Source organism: Condylura cristata, unplaced genomic scaffold (genome assembly GCF_000260355.1).
Source record: "Condylura cristata isolate star-nosed mole 26May11 unplaced genomic scaffold, ConCri1.0 scaffold00001, whole genome shotgun sequence".
Lineage (NCBI taxonomy): Eukaryota > Metazoa > Chordata > Mammalia > Eulipotyphla > Talpidae > Condylura > Condylura cristata.
In genome coordinates, this window is record NW_004567102.1 from 77,307,565 (window position 1) to 77,328,460 (window position 20,896).

General features: G+C 36.4%; 1 protein-coding gene across 4 annotated transcripts in view; it reads left to right on the plus strand.

The window, feature by feature from the left end:
* Window positions 1–11,717: 11,717 nt before the first annotated feature.
* GRM1 (glutamate receptor, metabotropic 1) overlaps window positions 11,718–20,896 on the plus strand; it is a 354,908-nt gene continuing 345,729 nt past the window's right edge. For all 4 annotated transcript variants that reach the window (XM_004673917.1, XM_004673920.1, XM_004673918.1 and 1 more), the window contains exon 1: window positions 11,718–12,717. In XM_004673917.1, coding sequence (XP_004673974.1) covers window positions 11,991–12,717 — 727 coding nt within the window. In that variant the 5' untranslated portion in view covers window positions 11,718–11,990. The remainder of the gene's footprint in view (window positions 12,718–20,896) is intronic.

The window sequence follows — 20,896 nt, forward strand, 5'->3', positions numbered from 1 at the left end:
ATGGTGGTGGCACAGGGGTGATTTGGTGATGGGAAACCCATGGGGATTACAATTGAGATGAAAAAAAAAATGTGAAAAATGATGTAAAAATAAACTTTTTAATAAAAAAAAAAAATAAGGTCATGTTATAATGTAACCTATTCCTAACCAAAATTTAAAATATGAATAATCTATGACATTTGAGGTCTGCTAGAAATGGACTAGCAGAAATAAAAATTTGTCAAATAACATATTTATCAAGATGATATTGTCCTCTAAAGATTATTTATACTTGTTTACTACTTTAAAAGAGGTTATATGTACCCAATTTGGCAACACTCACTAACCTGGAGGGAGAGGAAGCCTGGATATATCTTCTAATCCCCAGATCACAAGCCTATTTCTTAGTATTGACACCATTGGTCTTTGAAAGATTGACCATACACTTGATAATTCAAACCAGGACATATTTTAGAGTCTTGCATTACTGCCAGATGAGACTTACCATGATCTCAATTGATCATGCTGATAATTAGAGGACCTGGTTTCAAAGTGTAATATATGAAAGATGTTCAATTAGAATCTGCAAACATTTCATGAATACGGTGTTGCCTTTTTTCATCATTCATGGGCTGGTGGCCATTTATTAAAGATGCCTGGAATCAGAGGAAATCACAGCTAACTAAAGTAAAATTATCAGGGTGTCTTATTAAGTAGGGTCAGCCGAGGCTTTAGTAATGGAAAAACCAACAGATACCAGCTCAGCTCAGGTTTTATTTTTTTCCCCTTATATTATGCACAGATGCCTTTGGACCTTTTGAAAGTCTCTCAAACATTTAAAAATAGAACTAAATATTGACTTATAAAAGGTGTGAAAAGGGGTGCTATGAATAGCAGATATTAACAACTATAACATGATTACTGGTTCTTTCCTGGGCCAACTTGTAAAATTGTCCAGTCAACCTCAAGTTCATGTCTCCTCTCATTAATTGTCTCCCAAATTCTTATATTCTTACTGCTATGAATAACATAGACATTGGCCCAAACTCCATCCTGATCTTTTCAAAGTTTTCTAATATAATATACAGTTTAAACTCTGACTCATAATCAATTAGTTCCCTTCATGCTCATCTTCTTAAGAGGAACCTAGAATAGTAGTGAAAAACATGTATTAAAGAGTCAAACAGCTTTGAATTTAATCCTAGCTGTGACACTTATTAGTTGTGTGATTTAGGAAAATTAATCTCCCTATTCCTTAGTTTCCTCATATATAAATTGGGGACAATAATAATGGAATTAGCTTTATTAATAATAATGGTAACAGCATGTGAAGAGTAAGTGGATACACACACACACATAAGCATATATAATTTAAGCTACTTATTTAATGCTTAGAATGCTTAAAATAGGGTCAGTGTCCTTTCATCCACTTGGCTAAATCTCCAGTCTAGTTAAACTTTTGCAACTACTTGCTGTATGCCTGCTTCACTTAGTTGGGTATTATTGGAGAAAAGTACTCAACTAGTCAGAATGGCAATCAACCAACAGATAAGTTGCCCAGTTGGCCTACTATGAGTGCTGTCTTCCATTAAAAATTTGCTCAGAACTTCAGCGATCACTTAATGGTCACCTATGTATTGCAGGATAGTTTGCCTTAGCTTCTCCATTAGCCACCTTTAATTATATGCACAAATTTGTCTTGCTGTTTGGATCAATCACCCACCAGAATAGCCAGAGAAGCAGGTTCAAATCTTTCACATAGAGGCACAAATATGGATGCCAATTTTCCAGAGATGAATGGGGAAAACAGGTAGGGGTGTGGGACTCATCATTCAGGGCTCTACTTTAAAATGCATGGGGAAGGACAGATACTTGACTGTAGAGTGAGTGACAAGATCTGGGATCTATCTGCTTCTTATTCTGTTAATTAATTCTACTGTTAGAAGTAAATGGTGTCTCCAATTTCTGAATGTGGATCTGAAAATTGTGTAGTGTAACTGAAAATTGCATGTGGATTTTCTTATGACCAATTTTGGATTAAGTTTGAATCTTTTCTCTTAGTTGTTTTTCTCTATATGTTCTCTCAGTTGACATCTTAAAATCTGCTTGTTTCCTGTTCTTGTTGTCTTATAGGTCTGTCCCTTAACATTCTCATCATTTTAATGAGTTTTATTATGGGATCAAAAATAAACTAATGTGTTTAGTTTGTCTTCTTTCACAAGTCTAAATAGCATTTCTCCTTTAAATTTTTCTGTTATTAATATCTAGAAATGAAGTTGATTTGGTATATTTATTTTAGACATAATACCTTTTCATAACTCTTTATTCAAAAATTAGTCTATATGTTTTCTTGAATTATTCCATATTTCACTAACTGTGGAGACCATTCCAATCTGGCTGTTTTCAACACTTGACCAAAATTACTCTATTATTAGGACCACCATCTTAATGTTGCTAAATTTAGGGGACAGATTCCTGTTCTGATCTTAATGTATGTGTTTCAGCAATGTTATAAATAATTTACCTATTTTTCCTTCTTGAGGTAATGTTTTTCAGTTTGCTTAACATCTTATGCTTCTTCTTTTTCTTATAGAAGGGATATTTTAGATAAGGCAGATAAATATAGCAGCTGTGATGTAGTAAACTTTGATTCTTTGAATCCATCATTTACAGAACACATTTGGCAACTGTTATAATTATTTACATCTTAACATAATATTTTAATTACCTATTACAGAGATTTTAGGGAAGAATATAGATCCGTGAAATTATACTCCTATTAGAGCGAATGACTTAATATTTAATATATTTTCTTCCAGTTTTTTTAGTTATATGTGTATGCTTTGCATGATATGTAAAAGTAGAATCTAAGTAGTATTTTCAGCTTTATATTTTACTAAATAATCATCAAACAAAATACTAAACAATATACTAACAATATATTAAATAATCATCAAAGTATATCCATTACAAGATGTAACCAAAAATCAGTGATCAAAAAAAGACTCATTTTTTTTATATCCAACTGACTATTTCCTTCAGAAAGCAAATAATTTTGCAGCTGCTCAAATGTTTTTGAAACCACTCTTCAGATTTTTTCAGAGTCAAAGAAATTATATATCACATCAGACCTTATTTTTGAACCAAAACGTATCCATCTAGTCAAAAATATTTATTGAGTTATAGGACTATTGTAGGTTCTGGAGATTCAATTGAAAGCAAGACATAATTCTTTACATTCAAGGGTCTTGATTAATTTTCTGATTTAAGAACTTTGATGACAATTCTCCATATCCAAAATGTTAATTCTGCACTCACAGGATGATTATTTGCTATGATTAATGATATAAAAACAATATACTGTAACTTATTAAATATATATTTGTAACTATTCTTAACATATTTTATTCAATGGCAACATAGTAGAATAAGTAACTATTTTGAAAGTGACCATAGCCGTTGTTCATGGAATCAGATCAATAACAATTGAAAAAAATCAGTAATTCTATTTTGCAGTGTCATCTCATACAAATGTGCCAAAGCAGCATTTTTTGAACTCAAAACTTTTGTGGATGAGTTGACTTTGAAATGAATTTTGAAGAAATGCAAATACAAAAAAAAAGAAAAGTGAAAGGTGGGGTGGGTTTTTGTGTATGTGTAGTGAGAGTTATAAGCTAAGGTGTGAGAAAATAAAAATTTGACTGGAAGAATAGTATTGTATTTTATCAGTGGTTTTCTGTTAAGGGTCAGAGCAGAATGACCTAAGAAGCTTTCAAAAATGTGCTTTCCTGTTTTTAGTGACCCTTTGGGCATATTTGGGTCAGAGTTCTCTTTTTTTGGGTCTGCTCCTCACCTTTGTCTTTATCCATCTTCTAGGGAGTTGAAGGGTGAATAGTACTAATTACCCTATTTTATTTTCACAGTCTCCTTCTGCAGGCATTGGACATTGGGTGCCAGGTTAAGGAATTTAGACATCTTTGTACTAGCAAAGTACAAAGTTATATTGCAGGTTATATTGTAGGTTTTGAGCTGTGCAACTGAAGGAAGATTTAAAGAGATTTTGGTGGTATATGGGATGGAAAAACTCATGTTGTAGATATTTTGCTACATTGAAGCAGAAACACTCTACAGCTGTTTAAACAGAAATAATTTATTTTGTAGTTTAAGTGAAACTGTAGTAAGTTAAATCTTTTTCCTATGAAGACTTTTATTGTATCTGAAAATCTGTATACTTTTTCTTGCTTAATTGTTCAAAAGTTGACTTAGTCTCTGCAAGTAGGTTACTGCTGTTATTAGAACTGTTATAAAAGATTGCTATTTTAAGCAAATAGAGCAATCACCTGTAATGCTTATGCCCTCAACAGATGAAAGGCCCAAAGGAAAGGAATTCAAATTCATTTTCTTTATTACTTAAGCAGTTTTTGAGAAGAGAGTATAAGTTCAAAGCTAAAAAAAAAAAAAAAACATAAAACAAAAACAAAAAACAAAAAACAAAAAACAACAAAAACCTGGAAACAACATCTCATATAGTTGATTTCTATTATACTCAATTTTGGGAAAAAAATCAGAATGATAAGGTACTGCCTCTAATTTGTTCTCCAAGCTTAGGGAAAGAACAGATTTTTGGTGCTTCAATTATTTCCATCTGTAGGACTAGGACAATATGCCCCTTTTAAGCATCTCAGATGGTTATGAGAATCTTTTTAAGTCATGATTTTCAATTAAGCAGTGTGTTTCATATAACTACAACAATGGATAGAAGTTATCTTCCATTTACCTTTATAAAATTTTTGTATTACTCTCTTCTTTTTACCTTTATAAAATTTCTGAGATTTTGCTATTAATACATGAAATACAATAATAAAAATATTTTTTACATGTGGAACAAATTTCAGTACTTCAAGTGTAATAATGTTTGTATTACAAATACTTTTAAAAGTAGTTTAATACAATTACTTAATCACACCTGAGAAGTAGCTGCAAAATAATTACTCTCCCTACACATATATGAAGAGCAAATTAGAAACATCAATAAACCACTTGACTTTGATCTTCTTAAAGAAACAAGATGGTGTTTTTAGTATTCAGGAACAATACACTCATCCACTTATTCATCAAATATTTTAGCATGATGAGTGACATTGTTTTAGATAATAGAAATTCAGTAGGAAGTAACTCAGACAATAATTGTGACCATATTTGTGTTCAGAACAAATCATGTCTACTTTATTCTTTTCCTTTGTATCTTTCATACTTGAAAAATAAATGTTTGAGAAATTGTGGCAGAATAGTATGTGGCTGAATATATTTTTTTCTGGTTCATCTGCTTGATTTCACGGAACCATTGTTGATTTTTAGGTGCTTATGGAAGATGATGCTTTTGGTCTTACCTGCATACATCACCATAGGCTAATTACACAGGCCAGTAAAGCAAATTAACATGTATAAATAATACATATTATATAGCTATACTTGGCTTATCTTAAGTTCTTTTAAAATATGTTGCTCAGTTATATAATCAACTATATTTTATAAAAATATTGTGAATTTATGAAGGAAGAGGTTTTCTTTTACAACTTTTATTACCTTTAGTCCAGAGCTTCACATCTAGTGAAGATACAACAATTTTCCTCTTGATTTTAAGCAATGTAGATAGCCAAATTGGATAAATAATCTGACAATTTTCATTGGGACTTAAATTATCTTGCTTAAACCAGGAGTTAGACCTATGAATATAAGAAATGTCATACTAGATTGAATCAATTGTCCATAGAGCATGGTATATTATGGAAAAGCATGGCATTCACTTTCCATGACATTGATTTACCTTGAACATTCATTATATTCCCTTAGTAATACATTACATATCAGTTTTCCACAAATCAATTTTCTACAAAGACCTTCTTTGATCCCATTTCTATTTTCAGTCAGTACTACCTCTACAGTAATGAGTTTATTACCTCTTGTGTATACTTCACTTCCATATTTCAATGACTGTGTAATCTTTACTTTTCAAAATACCCACTAGAGTATACTATGATTTGAAATATGCGCTTATTCACTTCTTTTTCTTTTCTTAAAATCTTGTTCATGATCACCTCTTAGGTGTCTTATGGGAAGAGTATGAATATTCAGCTTAATTTATGTGGAAACTACATTCCTTATCTACCATCTAGACCAATTCCTACATGGCATTCTTTATGATTGGAAAGTAATGAAAATCAAGCATAGGTTCGTAAGGAGAGTGTTTACCATTTTGCTTGTGGATAATATTTGTTTCATCATGTTATAGGTATAATGAGCACCTCATGTTCCTTAATGTTTTCCCCAAAGTATTTAATTGTTTATTTATCAAAAGAAATTATTTCTTAGACCAAATACTTGTGTTTCATATTTCAGGAACACAAGTCAGTGACAAACTGGCATGGACCTCAAGCCAAAGAACTCCTTTTTGTTGACAGATAACTTTGTATTCTGAATAATTCCAGCCTTCTTCATTTCCTTCCATGGAAAAATCATCCATATAATTATATTTTTGTGAAAATCTGCATATGCCTTCTTTCTTGGTTCAACCAAACTTATAGAAAGCTGCAACCGCCAGTGATGCAATGAATGATCCAACAATATGAAATTGCAGATTCTTGGCCAGAAGGCCTTGTATCTGAGTTTTATACAAAGTACTAGCTATTTTGGCAGTTATTCTCAAGGAGATGTCCTTACACATTGAAGAAGAAATGGAAAGTGCTTCCATTTCCCTTACTGGTACATCAGTACATTAAATCATTGTCGATATAATGTTGGATATTAATTTGATGTCTGCTACATTTTATATGAAGTAGCTTCACTAAACAAAATTCTCACATTACTTTTTGCCTCTGTACAAATAATTCACTGAATGTTGGTTCCTATCCTACCAGCACAGAATAACTATGCTGACAGTACCCGTGGACATGCACAACATTCTTTGAGCTCTTGTAGATTAGTGTATGGACCTATATTGTTAATTTGTGTTAGCAATACATCAATTAAATTAATTCATTTAATGAATGAATTAAAGTCATTAATTTTATGTAACTAATTCCCTTACTAATTCTCCTCAGGCCTTCTAAGTCTACCTTAGAAGTCTACACAGTATTACAACCTGCTTGCTTGGTGAGGTTTTACTATCCAGAAAGAGGACTCACATTTGAACAGTCTTGTCTTCCCCTTTATTTTTTTAAACAACTTTATTTAGGTATAATTGACATCATAATCTAAAGATTTTTAAAATCTTTTTTATTTTTTAATTTATTTTTTACATCATTCTTCATTTTGTGCCTCTTTCCATTTCAGTTGTAATCCCTGTGGACTTCTCACCACCAATTCACCTGTGTACCATCACCATATTCCCAGGCACCTTTCTCACCCCATTTTTGATTCCATTCCATACTTTACCCCCATAAAGTGTCTCTGGTATATAGTTGTTCATTGTTTTTCATTTTTTCTTTATTACAGTTGCTTTTCTTTCTTTCTTTTTTTTTTCTTTTCCCCTGGTCCCTTAATCTGTTATTAGAGAAAACCATATGGTAGTTTTCTTTTTCTTTCTGGCTTATTTCACTAAGTGTGATCCCTTCCAGCCCCATCCATGTTGCTTCAAAAGGCATGCACTTACTTTTTGATTGCTGAATAATATTCCACTGTGTATATGCACCACATCTTCCCGGTCTTCTCCTTTATCAGTGCTTTCTTCTAGGCATTTCCCCCAACCCCCATGTGCCTCCTAAGTCTTAAATTACTATGAATAAATTTAATTGACAACTTTTAGTTTTGGGGGGAGAGTTTTGATTACAGTTTAAATTTCCTTGCTGTGATTTGTCTCTTCATTTTTTCTATTTCTTTCCTATTTAGTCTTGGATGGTTGTATAATTCAAATAATTTTTCCATATCTTTTAAGTTATTGACTTTATCAACATGTAAATATTCACAGTAATCTCTTATTAGTCTCTGAATTTCTGCAATGTCTGTCTTAACTTTTCCTTTTATTTGAATTTTCTCTTTTTTCCCCTTACTGAGCCTATTTGTATGTTTATCTATTTTATTAAAAAAAACCCCAGCTTTTAGCTTCATTAATCTTTTGAATTATCATTTTGGTTTCTATTTCATTTATTTCTCCTGAAATATGTATTAGTTCCCTTATTTTGCTGAATTTTGGTTTATTTGCCCTTCTTTTTCTAGCTTTTTGATGTGAGAGGTAATGTTACATATTTGAACTCTCCCTTGTTTCTTGCTGAGGCTTGTATTGCTATAAACTTCCCTCCTGGTACTGCTTTTACTATATCCCATAAGTTCTGGAAAGTTGTGATCTCATTCTTATTTGTCTCAGGATAAATTTTGATTTATTCTTTGATGTCGTTATTAACCCAATAACCTTTATCCAGTAGTGTGTCATTCAGTTTCCATGTATTAGGTATAGGTATTTTCTCTGCTTTCTTTTGGGGTTGATTTCTAGCTTGATACCTCTCTATTCAGAGAATCTGCTTGGTATAATTTTGGACTTCATGGATTATTTGATGTTTGTTTTGTGACCTGATATGCTGTCATTTCTGGGGAATGTTCCATGCATACTTGAGAAAAATGTGTATTCAGCTTTTTAAGGAAGTGGCTGGTACTTTTGAAACTAAACTTTTTCTTAACACCTTTAAGATGTAACTTGTGCATACACATTAATTTTTGTTATGTTTCCCAAGTTGCTCCCCTTTAGTCATCCTCAGTGTGTAACTTTAGTCATCCTCAGTGTGTAACTTTTACTTGGACTTCACTGAGAACAAATAACTCTGAAAATTTAGTTTTTCCTTCAGTAGAAAGTTTTTTTCTAACTTATGTCAGTGCTATACAAAAATATTCAGCTTTCAGGGGCACGTAAGGGGTATATGTGCACTTCAGAAACATTACTTTCTCTAATCCTGTAAATTATGTATAATGCCGAATTTGTACTTGCACGGTAGCTATTAATTATTCCAGGAGAGTAATTCTCAGCTATATCTCACTAGAAAAAAAAATGTTCTAAAATGACTTATGAATGACTATTGGAGCACTAAGGTAGTATGAAACATGGTATAATTTGTGGTGTTCTTAGCGCAGGTGTGTTCCTAAGGATACAAAGAGAACCATTTAACCTATATGTGAGACAGAAACTGACCATGTCCTATTTTCCCTAAGTAAACATCTGACTACATCCAGAATTGTGTTCTAGTTTGGTGCATTATTTATGAAAAAAAGAAAAAAAGATTCACTCCTTAATTGTGTAAGAAAAATCTTAACACTTAGGATGGGGGCAGCGGGAAACTAGAATCAGAATGAGAAAGCATTTACGGACTGGAGACCTTTTTCCTACATTATATGGAACACACTAGAGAATTTAATACTGACCTCATGTGATGTGGCTTGTCCCTTCCAGTCTGACATGGCACCATTCCATAAAAGGATGACATGAACAAGGCAGTTGATCTTTTTTTCTTTGTAGATGAGACAAATAGTAAGCTTTAAGCAAGAGTAGAAAGGTACACTATCACTTGTCTTTCCCCTCTGAAGAATCTGGGATACATTCTGCTCAGCCAACATGTTCCCTGAGGAAAGTGATTTAACTCCCACTTTTCACACAATAAGAAGCAACACTAGATTGTTGGGAGGGTGATGGCAGCCGGGGAAAAATTTGGATAAGTGTTTTTCACTCCAGTATTTTCATGTGACCTAACTCTTATTCTCAATTTAGTTACATCTTGACCTGGAAAATTCAGCCAAGGTTTGCTGCTCTTCACTGGGCTCACCTTAATTCATGGTGTACATAGTCCTGTTCCCCTACTCCTACCTCATGCAATAGTTCCCCCTTTCTCTGTAACCACTAATGGACCCCTTCTGTAGGTGTTTTCCCTCCATAGGGGCTTTGCCTCCAGGGACAGAAAATATGTTTGGGTCCTGAAAATACACACAAGGAATATCCATCTTAAGGAGCCTTAGAGGCTCTCCACTCTTTTTACTAGATCTGACTATTCACATATCTGGCAGCTTCTTGAAGAACCCCCCAGTAGCAAAGGAATAAATATTCCCCACTTTCCCCCCAGCTGTATTCTCTCTCCCCATCCCCCTTAAATGACTGATTTTTATGCATGAGATAATGGACAAGCCTTGGGTGACCTGTTTTCCCCCCCTCCCCCCTCGTTTTTCCTTGCGGTAAAATAGTGCTGAAGAAAGAGGGCACTAGTGTACAGCCCAGATTGCTTCCTTGCACCGTCTGGATTAGAGCTGAGGCGTCTGCGAACCGAACGTGGCCGTGGTGTTCTGGTCCGGGGACCATTGCGCTGTCTGCCCGGACTCAGGTGTGTCTCAAGTCTCAATTCCTCAACAGGATCCAGGTGAGCAGATATCTCTGGGCGGCAAGACCCACCTACAGTGGCAGACACAGTCCCGATCTATGGGATTTTCCCTTCTTGTTCCAGGGGCATCATCGCTTATTTATTTTTTCTAGTCCTGCATTCCCGGGAAACGTTGGGACATGAATGGCTGAGTGGTCTTCCTTCGCTTGCCTGCCTTTTCTCCGGTGCTGTTGTTCTCCCTCCCCTTAGCTCCTTTCTTGTCCGACTCTCACCTTGAGAAAGGGAGCCTGAGAGGGAGCCAACTTCAGCCCGGCAGGCGACTGAGATTTGGCGCCTCTGCCCCCGAAGCGGCTGGGTTTGAATATACACCTGCAGGAGCACTAGCTGCAAAGCAAAGAGAATGAGGGTGGAGGGGTTGTGGAGAGGCGAGGGGAGAGGTAGGGTTGTGTGTCTGTGTGTCTGTGTGTAAAGAATGCAGGAAGCGGAGTTAAAAGAGCGAAATTGGGGGAAGGGGCCAGTGAAATCAATTTTGTGGTCAAAATGTCTCCTCCAAGCCCGCGGATCTCTGCAGCTGGACCGAGTACTGTCCAGGGTTCTGAAGGCGGCGGGGCTAAACTGCCGCCGCCAGACCAGACGGGAAGCTCCCCAAGGTTCCCTTTCTAGCAACTATGCAAAGCCAAAGGTCCCGATTTAGGAGAGTGCAGGGGCCTCGCCACTCCCTACTTCATCTTTTATCGCGGGAAACAAGTTACCTTATCTGCACCCTTTCTTTCTGAATATCTCCAATCAATCTGATTTGGGGGGCGGCTAAGGGGGGGGGCGCGTAACAAACTCTGACATGTGGAGACGTTAGCAGGCGTTGCCTTAGTAACTAACATGGATTTCCTCAAGCTGGCGAATTTATATTTACTATTTGTATTTTCTGTTAGGGTCTTATCAAGCCCTCCTTGTTAAAGTAAAAGGTTTAGGTTCTTTTTGGAGTATCACTTCCACCTTCCTAATGAAAGAATGTCCAAATTCCTTTTGGGAAAAAGTTGATCTTTTCAAATCCGAAAAGTTCTCTCAGGTTGAAAGACTGAGTTCCTCCTCTCACTTCTCCCTTCCACCTCAAGACAGTAAGCACAATGGGTTTGGAGGGATTGGGCAGAGACCTGTAATAGGGGGCTAATTGGCGGGACTTCACCTTTCTCAACCGATAGGTCTCTGGGGACAAGGCTCGCCACCTTCCGTCTTAACCAGAAATGCCTCCTATCCCTCCTGCCAATCGAATGGTGGGCTGAATGACAGGGACCGGGCAACTATTAATATCACTGACCTTAGAGTTTTGACAGAGGTCCTCTTAAGGGAGCCTTGATTTTTTTTTTCTTTTTTGTTTGCAGCGTCCTACTCACCGCTTCTACTGCGACGCCCATTGACCAGTTTACCTTGGTGCTCAGGTGAAGAAAGAGGCCTCGAATCCCCCTAGAAACCCTGCAGGGTGTGGACGTGGTCGTGGAGGACCAAGAGGAGGAGGGGGAGCAGAAAGTCTCAGTGGTGTGGAGGGCGAAGGCGTTGGACTGGCGGCGTTGCTTAGCGGGACTGAGCCGAGAGAGGCACAAGTGAAGTGTCTTCGCGGTGTGCGCCGAAGCCGGCATCAGGACCAGGCAGCGAACACCGCTGATGGCTGTGGAGCGCGCCCTCAGCACCATGGCCCGGCTCCTCTTGGTTTTCTTCCCAGCTATTTTTTGGGAGATGGCCCTTCTCCCCAGAAGTCCGGGCAGGAAAGTGTTGCTGACGGGAGCCTCATCTCAGCGCTCGGTGGCCAGAATGGACGGAGATGTCATCATTGGGGCCCTCTTCTCAGTTCACCACCAGCCTCCGGCCGAAAAGGTGCCGGAGAGGAAATGTGGGGAGATCAGGGAGCAGTATGGCATCCAGAGAGTGGAGGCCATGTTCCATACCTTGGACAAGATCAACGCGGACCCGGTCCTCCTGCCCAACATCACCCTGGGCAGCGAGATCCGGGACTCCTGCTGGCACTCCTCCGTGGCTCTGGAGCAGAGCATTGAGTTCATCAGGGACTCTCTGATTTCCATTCGAGATGAGAAGGATGGGCTCAACCGGTGCCTGCCTGACGGCCAGCCCCTCCCCCCAGGCAGGACTAAGAAGCCCATTGCAGGTGTGATCGGCCCGGGTTCCAGCTCCGTAGCTATTCAAGTACAAAACCTGCTTCAGCTCTTTGACATCCCCCAGATCGCTTATTCAGCCACAAGCATCGACCTGAGTGACAAAACTTTGTACAAATACTTCCTGAGGGTTGTCCCTTCTGACACGTTGCAGGCAAGGGCGATGCTTGACATAGTCAAGCGTTACAATTGGACCTATGTTTCTGCAGTCCACACGGAAGGTAGGCATTGCATTTGGGTAAGAAAGTACTGGAGTAGCCAGGACAATGCATGCTGTACACGCGGGGCCATAGTATCATCCTATTTATTTCTAGCACTGTGGGGGAAGTCTTTACCCTTCTCAGTACACACCCACCCTGGGATTGCCTTTTATCCTTATTATTATCCTTATTCACTAATAATTATAGTGTAGGAAAACTGTGTCCCATGGAGTTTCTGGGATAGTAGGAGCCAAACAAACAAACAAAAACCCCAAACCAAGCTCTGCCCAGAGTGTCCAATGGCAGTTTATATATATATGTTTGCTGTCATATTCTGAGTTTGTTTTGGTACACCCAAGGTGCTGCAAGACCCTTATGTGACTGGCTATGTTTTTCTTCTTTAATAGACTAATTTAATGTGAGTGATTAAGAAAACAAACAAACTAACTAAACTAAAGCACCACCCCTCAATTGGATTTGGAAGTTTTATCTTGTCTTGAGCAGCTGGCCTTTCAAGATGCTTCTTTGTCCTAGCGTGCCTTTTCTTCCACATCCTAAAGTTACCTGTGAGTGTTGAATTAATGCAGTCATCTTTCTCAGTCTAATCTAACTTCTGGAGTGCCTAGATACAAAGGAAAATACATTATTTATTCTCTTCCTGCCACATCTATAGAAATTGTCCAGATGCCCTCACACCCTGCCAAAAATTATCTTGTTTTATGCAAAATGCACTGTGCCCCACCCACCTTGGATTTGAGTTTGGCTTTGCAATCTTCTAACACAATGATTTTTCATCATTAGATTTAAAATTAGATCAATAATAAATTGTGAATAAAAATAGTAGACATCAGGTTTAACACAACTTTTAAAAATGGAATAGAATTACTTGAGGTTATAACTTGGATTTTTACAGAGTGTTTCCAGACATAAATTATCAAAACATTCTTATATAAAATTTTCTTTTCACTCTCTTCAGATACAGATTTTGGATCAAATGAGACTTGATCCATGCACTTGTAATTCCCTCATTAGCTTGATGAAGAAACTGAGACCCATGTTATAAATTGGTATCTAGGACAATGCACGTATACATGCTGGCATAGGAAACAGAACCTTGAGAGTGTTGTTGCATTTGTTTCTTAATATCAGTTTGCTTAAAGAAAGGCCGTAGTCATGATGTGACAGTATTTGCGCAATATTCGGTAACTGGTGTGAGAGCTGATACTAGAAGTTAGCATGCATTCTTACTGAAGTGGCTATATGGTTATTTTTAGTGTAAACTGATGTGTTATTTTTTAAAGAGATCAGGGACTACAGGAAAAACAGATTACGTAGATTATGCATTACAATTTCAGACTTTGCTTTTGGGAAAAAAACTTTCTGCTGTGATATTCTAACTTGTAATAACTGACTCCTGTCTTGGTGTTTAATAGTGATCTGCATATTTCTTTTTCAACAACATTTTATATTACTTTAAGACACAAATTTAAGTTCAGATGTTAATCTCTTAAATTTTAATGTTAATTTTTTAATTTTAGTATTTAATATAGTTTCCTCTAGTGTTTAGCTTATTGTCACAAAAATATTTCATCTTCAGGATTAGAGAGAACTCTCTAAAAGGGATGGTAAAGGTATATATAAATATATAAATATATAAATATATAAATTTAAAGTGATTTATTTAAATATTTAATAATTTAAGTAACTCTCCATGCATTTAGCTAAGATATGAGAAATTAATATCCAAGATGTTTGGTATTAGAAATATCATTTCCTCTTTGAAGAGGAGTAATGTCTTACCATTTTACACAGTAGTTTTAGTTGCCATATTTTATTATAATTTCATTGCATTTTGGGGGTGGAGAGTGGAGAAAAGACTCTTTCCCCTCTTTAATCTGTTTCCCAGTTACTTTACTTTGCTAGAAACAATTGCTAATAGTGAATTGCTTTCTGATTGATGGAATTAGCATTTTGAAAAATTCATTGGGCCTGGGTATGCTAATTTTGTTGAGACAGGGCTTATATTAAAATTTTGCCCTTGTATTAGTTTAGATTACTTTGTTTCCTATCCACCTCCTGACCAGTGTTGTGTGGCAGAGATAATATCTCTATACTTTCATAATAATTATTTCCAGACCAGATTGTGTTCATGGAACAATATCATAGTTAACTTTACTATCTATTTTAGTACCAAGAAATTACACCACTCACCTTTCTTCTCAAAGAAAATGCTGCTTCTCTTATTAGGCATAATATTTGTGGAGACAATTTGCTTTTATTTTCCATCTGCAAAGAAATATAACAGTATCCTTGGTAGAGACTCCAACTAAAAATGTATTTTTCCTAAGGTTCTGCTCTCCTACTTCTCGGGGACTCATGGTGTACTGGCCTGTAGGCACTTTCTTGCATCATTGAGTAATTTTCCTGCCTTCAGACTGATGAGGTCACTTACTGGTGACAGTTTCCTGTCAAAAAGCAGCTAAGACTACATATCATTGTTGTGTTTGCCATCTGGGTACTGTTCAGGAGGAAAGCCAGTTTGTCTGGATATTAGCAATTTGGTGCTTAAAGCTGCGGGACTGCTAGTGACCTCTTCCATCCTTTCAAATCAGCCATCTTTAGTTTGTTTATGTCACCTTTTCTTTTACTAAAAGTTAGTCTAGTATAGGTAGCATCAAAACTGCTAGGTGACTGGACTCGTGAACTTTCATTTCTACGGTGAACATTGACTTTAGAATCAAAATAAGCATTATATCCTCAACATCCCAATTGTTTCCAAATTCCCTTATTTCATTTTATGTGAGTTAAGCTTGGTATTTTCTTCTCCATTTTTTTTTAACTGGTTAGAATTCAGTTGTTCAGTCTTTATATGCTTTTTAAATCTTATCTCACATCATTTGTGCCACACTGGCTCCCTGAGAGTGACAACAGTCAGCTTACCTGACAGAAGAGATTTGGTGCAAATGAAGTGACCTGCACAAGGTGCTCAGGAAATGTTTTAGGATTGGTTCCTGAGAGGTATATTGACACAGGCTCTGTTAAGGGGTGGGTGGCTATACAAGCAACAGAGATGCATTCATAAATAGAACAGCTCACCTGGAATGTGTGTCTTTAAATATGTGTAGCATAGAATACAAAGATAGCCCACTTCTGGGAAGAGTACCTTGGCTGGGGGTACTGTATTTCATCCTTCTGATAAATTGTAGGTTCCCCATCAAAAACCAAATTATCACTTCAAAAGTTTATAGAGAATAATACTTACAAAAAATTCCAGTGCTTAAACTAAAAGCATGGACAAATACAGTAAAGAATTTTCATTGTGTTAGTAAACGTCAGAAAGTTTTTTTTTTTTTTTGAGAGGCTACATTTTCCTTCATTTTAAGGCTTTCTTCCTTAGTATTTTCTTGTGGCATCAAATGAGTATGCTAATGTGAGTTTATGATAAGGGGTTAAGTGAAGTTGCTTTTCTTTGGAAAATATTCGCTATAAGGAACTCTTATATACAGGTATATTTTCATTGTGGTGCATCTTTTTTGGGTACTTGCTTATAGTTTATATAAAATTCTCACCTTTGAGCTTCTTTTCAAAGTCAAATCTTTTTCTTTGTAAAGATTTCTTTTTCCTTTGATATAAAATTACTTATATAATCTAAGGGCATCAGAGGAAAATACTCCTGTCATAAGTACATCAGCTGGCTATTACTTTAATGCAATTACATTTAAGAATTTTATCTCTCTCTTTTTTTTAAGATTTATTTATTTGTGCATACAGAAATGGGGTACAGGCCAGATGTGCAGGGGCAGTGAGAGGGTTCACCTGAGACAGAGTGGGGAACAGAACAGGCAGATCCATGAGTACACTGCTGAGGGGAGCAGCAGGCAGGTCAGGAAAGGTCTGCCGTGCCATGTGGCCACCTCTGAAGCTGGGGATAGAACTTATGCTGAAGTGGCTTTAGCTTCTCAGTGCCATACTTTCACTTGCTGTGCTACCAGGGAGGGCCCAAGAATTTTATTTCTAATATGTTATAATTTGTCTCTTTTATCTTGTGTCCAATCTACTTCACTGTAAGTTACTGTAATGATTTTTTTTTTTAACAAAATAAGGAATGGGCCCTCCCTGGTGGCACAACGGGTTAGGACATAGCACTGCAAGTGAGCCACAGTCGTGTGTTCTATCCCCAGCCCCGGAGGTGTTCCACATGGTGTGCAGACCTCGCCTGACCCGCCCACTGCTCTCCTCAGCAGTGTACTTTGTCCATCTGCCAGTTCTGCTCCCCACTCTGTCTCTGTTGAATTCTCTCACCGCTCCTGCACCTTTGGCCTGTACCTCAGTTCTGTATGCATAAATAATAAATAAATCTTTAAAAAAAACATGAAATAAGGAATGGGAGTAACTTGAAATGATATTTAGGCCAATCCATTAAAGGTGCTTGATCACTATGATGAAATCTTTTTCTAGTGATTCCCTTATGCCTTATGTTTTAAGTTTCCTAATTGTGATTAAGGTTTCTAATGGGAATGAACAGATAGAGAACTTAAATTCAGAAGCCAAATTTCACCTACTAGTCAGTTTTCCTATGCAATGATTCAACTACCTGAAGTTTCCATCCTTTCTCTACTGAGAGTCATTCAAAACCATTCAAATTCCTCTTTCATGTGATATTTGCCATCAATGAATTCTCTCTCATATACTATTCTTCATTTCTTTCACTCATCTCCTCTAGTTCTTAATTCTCTCATCTTCATATACAAATCAAGTAGACCTTAGATAAAAAAAAATGTGCTTCTACTAAATCAGATTTTCTTCCTCTTATGTTGTTAATACTGTTATTAGTTATGTCATTATTATTTCCAACAGAATTTTTTTTTCTTTTAAATATAAAGTTACTAGCTTAGATCTGCCTTATTAGTGTAGGATTTTGATTATTTAATTTATTTTAGTAGCTCATTTTTCTGTTCAGAATGTAATTACATATATTAAAACTGACAAAGCTAGGGGTGAGTGTCAAATTCTACAGTCTATCACCAACAAACTGCTGGTCAGTATTCTTGTATTCTTGTTAATATTTTTTTCCCTATGATATACTGTATCAGTTATAGTATCAGATAAGTAGATAAAATATAAAATGAAATGGAAAGCCATCACAACAGTTATTGAACTCTAATTGAAGGCATTTTTTTTTAAACAAGAAGCTGCCAAGAAAATGCATATTAAAAAAAGATATTTAAAGATTTGGTCTCAGTTGCTAAGTCCCTTATAGTCTAAGGGATTAGAAGCACAAGTTTATATGCACTTAGGGAACTCTGAAAGAAAACACTGGTGAGTATAATTTTCTGGATAAAAGCTAGAGACATGAGAATTTTGATTAGTTTTTTAAATATGACATTGTAAGAGTTAGAAGCAGTAGTAAGAATTTCTCCATGGGGGGTAAAGTAAGCAGATTTACTTGAGTGTAATGGAGAGTGTGGGGCATGACAAATATTAATGGTAGAAACTTAAATATGGATTCTTACATTCTGTGATTCTGTAACTTGTTATTCATATGAAGGAAAACTAGTAGGGAATTTTGAAGTATGTGCCAAAGAGCTTTGATCTCAAGAATATGTAGAGATTGTGACTCAAAGATAATTAAAACAAAAAAAGCCAGAGGTGCAGGGATGGTGAGAGTTTCACCAGAAACAGAGTGGGGAGCAGGACAGACAGATTGATGAAGTACACTGCTGAGGGGAGCAGCAGGTGGGTCAGGAAAGGTCTGTCACACCATATGGATCACCTCCTGGGCCTGGGATTGAACTCATGCTGAAGCAGCTGTGGCTAGCTTGCAATGCTGCATCCTAATGTGTTGCACCAACAGGGAGGGCAAACAAATTCTTTTCAAAAATATTTATTTTATTTATCCATAAAAGACCTGGGTTATAGGCAAGCGGTGTGGGGGGCTCATTGAAAGGATTAACCAGAAACAAGAGCGGGGAACCAAATAGGCTGATTCACTGAAATACATTGCTGAGGGGAGCAGTAGGAGAGACAGGAGAGGTCTGCTGTGTTAGGTGGGTCAGCTCTCTGGCAGAGGAACGAATTTGTGCTGAAGTGGCTGGAAATAGCTTTGTAGTGCTGAGACTTAACCTCTTGAGCTACTGGTCCTACAAATGGATAGGAAAGCTCCATTGGAAGAGAAGAGGAAAAACTATATATATATATATATATATATATATATATATATATATATACACACACACACATATATATGTATATATATACACACACACATGTATGTATGTGTACATATATGTGTGTGTATGCTAACTATACATGCTAATTATAGCACATATATGCTATAGAAAATATATAATATATAGCATATATGTGCTAATTATAATATGCTAATATACGCTAATCATCATAATATTCCAGGCATTAGGCTGTTAAAATAACTGGTACAAATAAAATCTACTCCAAATGGAAGCTAATGATGTATGGATGTAAAAAAGCTGAAATTACCTTAGATTTTGCAATCATGGAGGACCGGGGCAATGTGATATGATTAACAGGCCTGTGCTGAGTAATTTTCTCTTTAAGTCGTGATAGTAGGTATAGTAGATTTACTATGTTCAGTTTGATGTGAACTTTGGCAGAGCCCATTAGAAGAAAAAAAAAAAGGCTAGAGGTAGTTTTGAGGTAAACTATGTGAGATTTAAAAAAAAGTAAGCACAATACAAGTAAAACTTTGTTTTCTCGGAACCTCAATTCTTCAGATACTTTACCTGGATTCTGGAGAACTGGCCCTTTTAAACTCTAGTCTTTCATACTTAAAACATTTTACAAGATAGACTTTGAAAGCTTTATTAACACCTGTAGGTAATTTTGCAGATAGAATACTGACTTTTAGTAGACCTTTTTCTTGAATATATGCAGTAAAAAAATACACAGTTGTTATATGTACTAGGATATAGTGGTAATCTTTAAGCCTGTTGAAAAATATAAAGCCACTTATTCTTAACACAAATGGCTTCAGCTTGTCATACTCATTCGAATTTTTATTTTTTATCATTTTTTTTCTTATTTTGGTCAGATTTATTGAGCCCATTTCTAAGTTATTTTATCAATATTCCTATATTTAGTAGACTTATTATATATTATATTTATTTTTCAAGTAGACTGGCTACTATGTACAAAAGATAAGGTGATACATAAGAGTGAATGGAGACACCTTGATTATTTTGGGAAAGCTTGAATTCTTGACTGTCCTGCCATATCATTAATTGTTTTGTGATTTCAGTTGGCTTAGAACAAATTTTATAGAAGCCAACATATACAGGCTAGATGGTGGTGGCTAACTATCTTATTGTTTCGGACATGTGGGTTGGCAGTTGCCATCCCTTTTCAGACACTAAAGTATTCCTCCTAGTGATCTATGAACTAATACATACAATGACTACTGTATGGATTTCTGAAAACTCTCTGAGAGACTGGAGTGGTGTCATTCTAAAGAGATTTATCAGAAGCCAAAATTTCAGCCCTGTAGTAAGACCACAGAAGACAGGGAAATCAAAATCAAAGGAAAAATGATTTAGTGAGCATCTACTCTCACCAAAGTTGACAAAACAACTTACAATGGATGCTATTCTCATATTAGATTAGACGCAGCATTTCAGTCTGAGAAAGTACTCAGTTTGCATAACAGACATAGTTGAAAGCCAGAGTCCAGCTCAGACATAAAGGTGTGTCAAAATTATATGGCTGTCTAATTCAACAAGTACATTTACATAAAGACATTTATGTAGTTTATGTTTTAGTTAACTTTTATATTAATTGTTCTTTATGGATGTCTCCTGTGAGGTTTATAACATCCAACCCTCTGTTAGTCCTGACTTTGCAGCTGTCATTTAACTATCATTGACACCTCAGTCTCACTGCTGATCGTTTTCCTTTCAAAGTCATCTCTTCCATATTTTTTAGAGATTCCTGTATAAATGTGTGTGCCCCAGCTATCAATCTTTATAATTCTGTGACCTCAGCTCTGTGTCCTTCACCTTCACTTTCAACCCACCCACACTGACCATATTCTGCCTTGACACTGCAACAGGTGTTCTTTTTTCTGAATTCTTAAACACTAGGAAGCTTCTGAACAACAGATATCTCTTCTCTTCAACTTTTGTCATTCCCAATTCACCTGTCCCCCTCTTTTCCCAGAGAAGTCTGG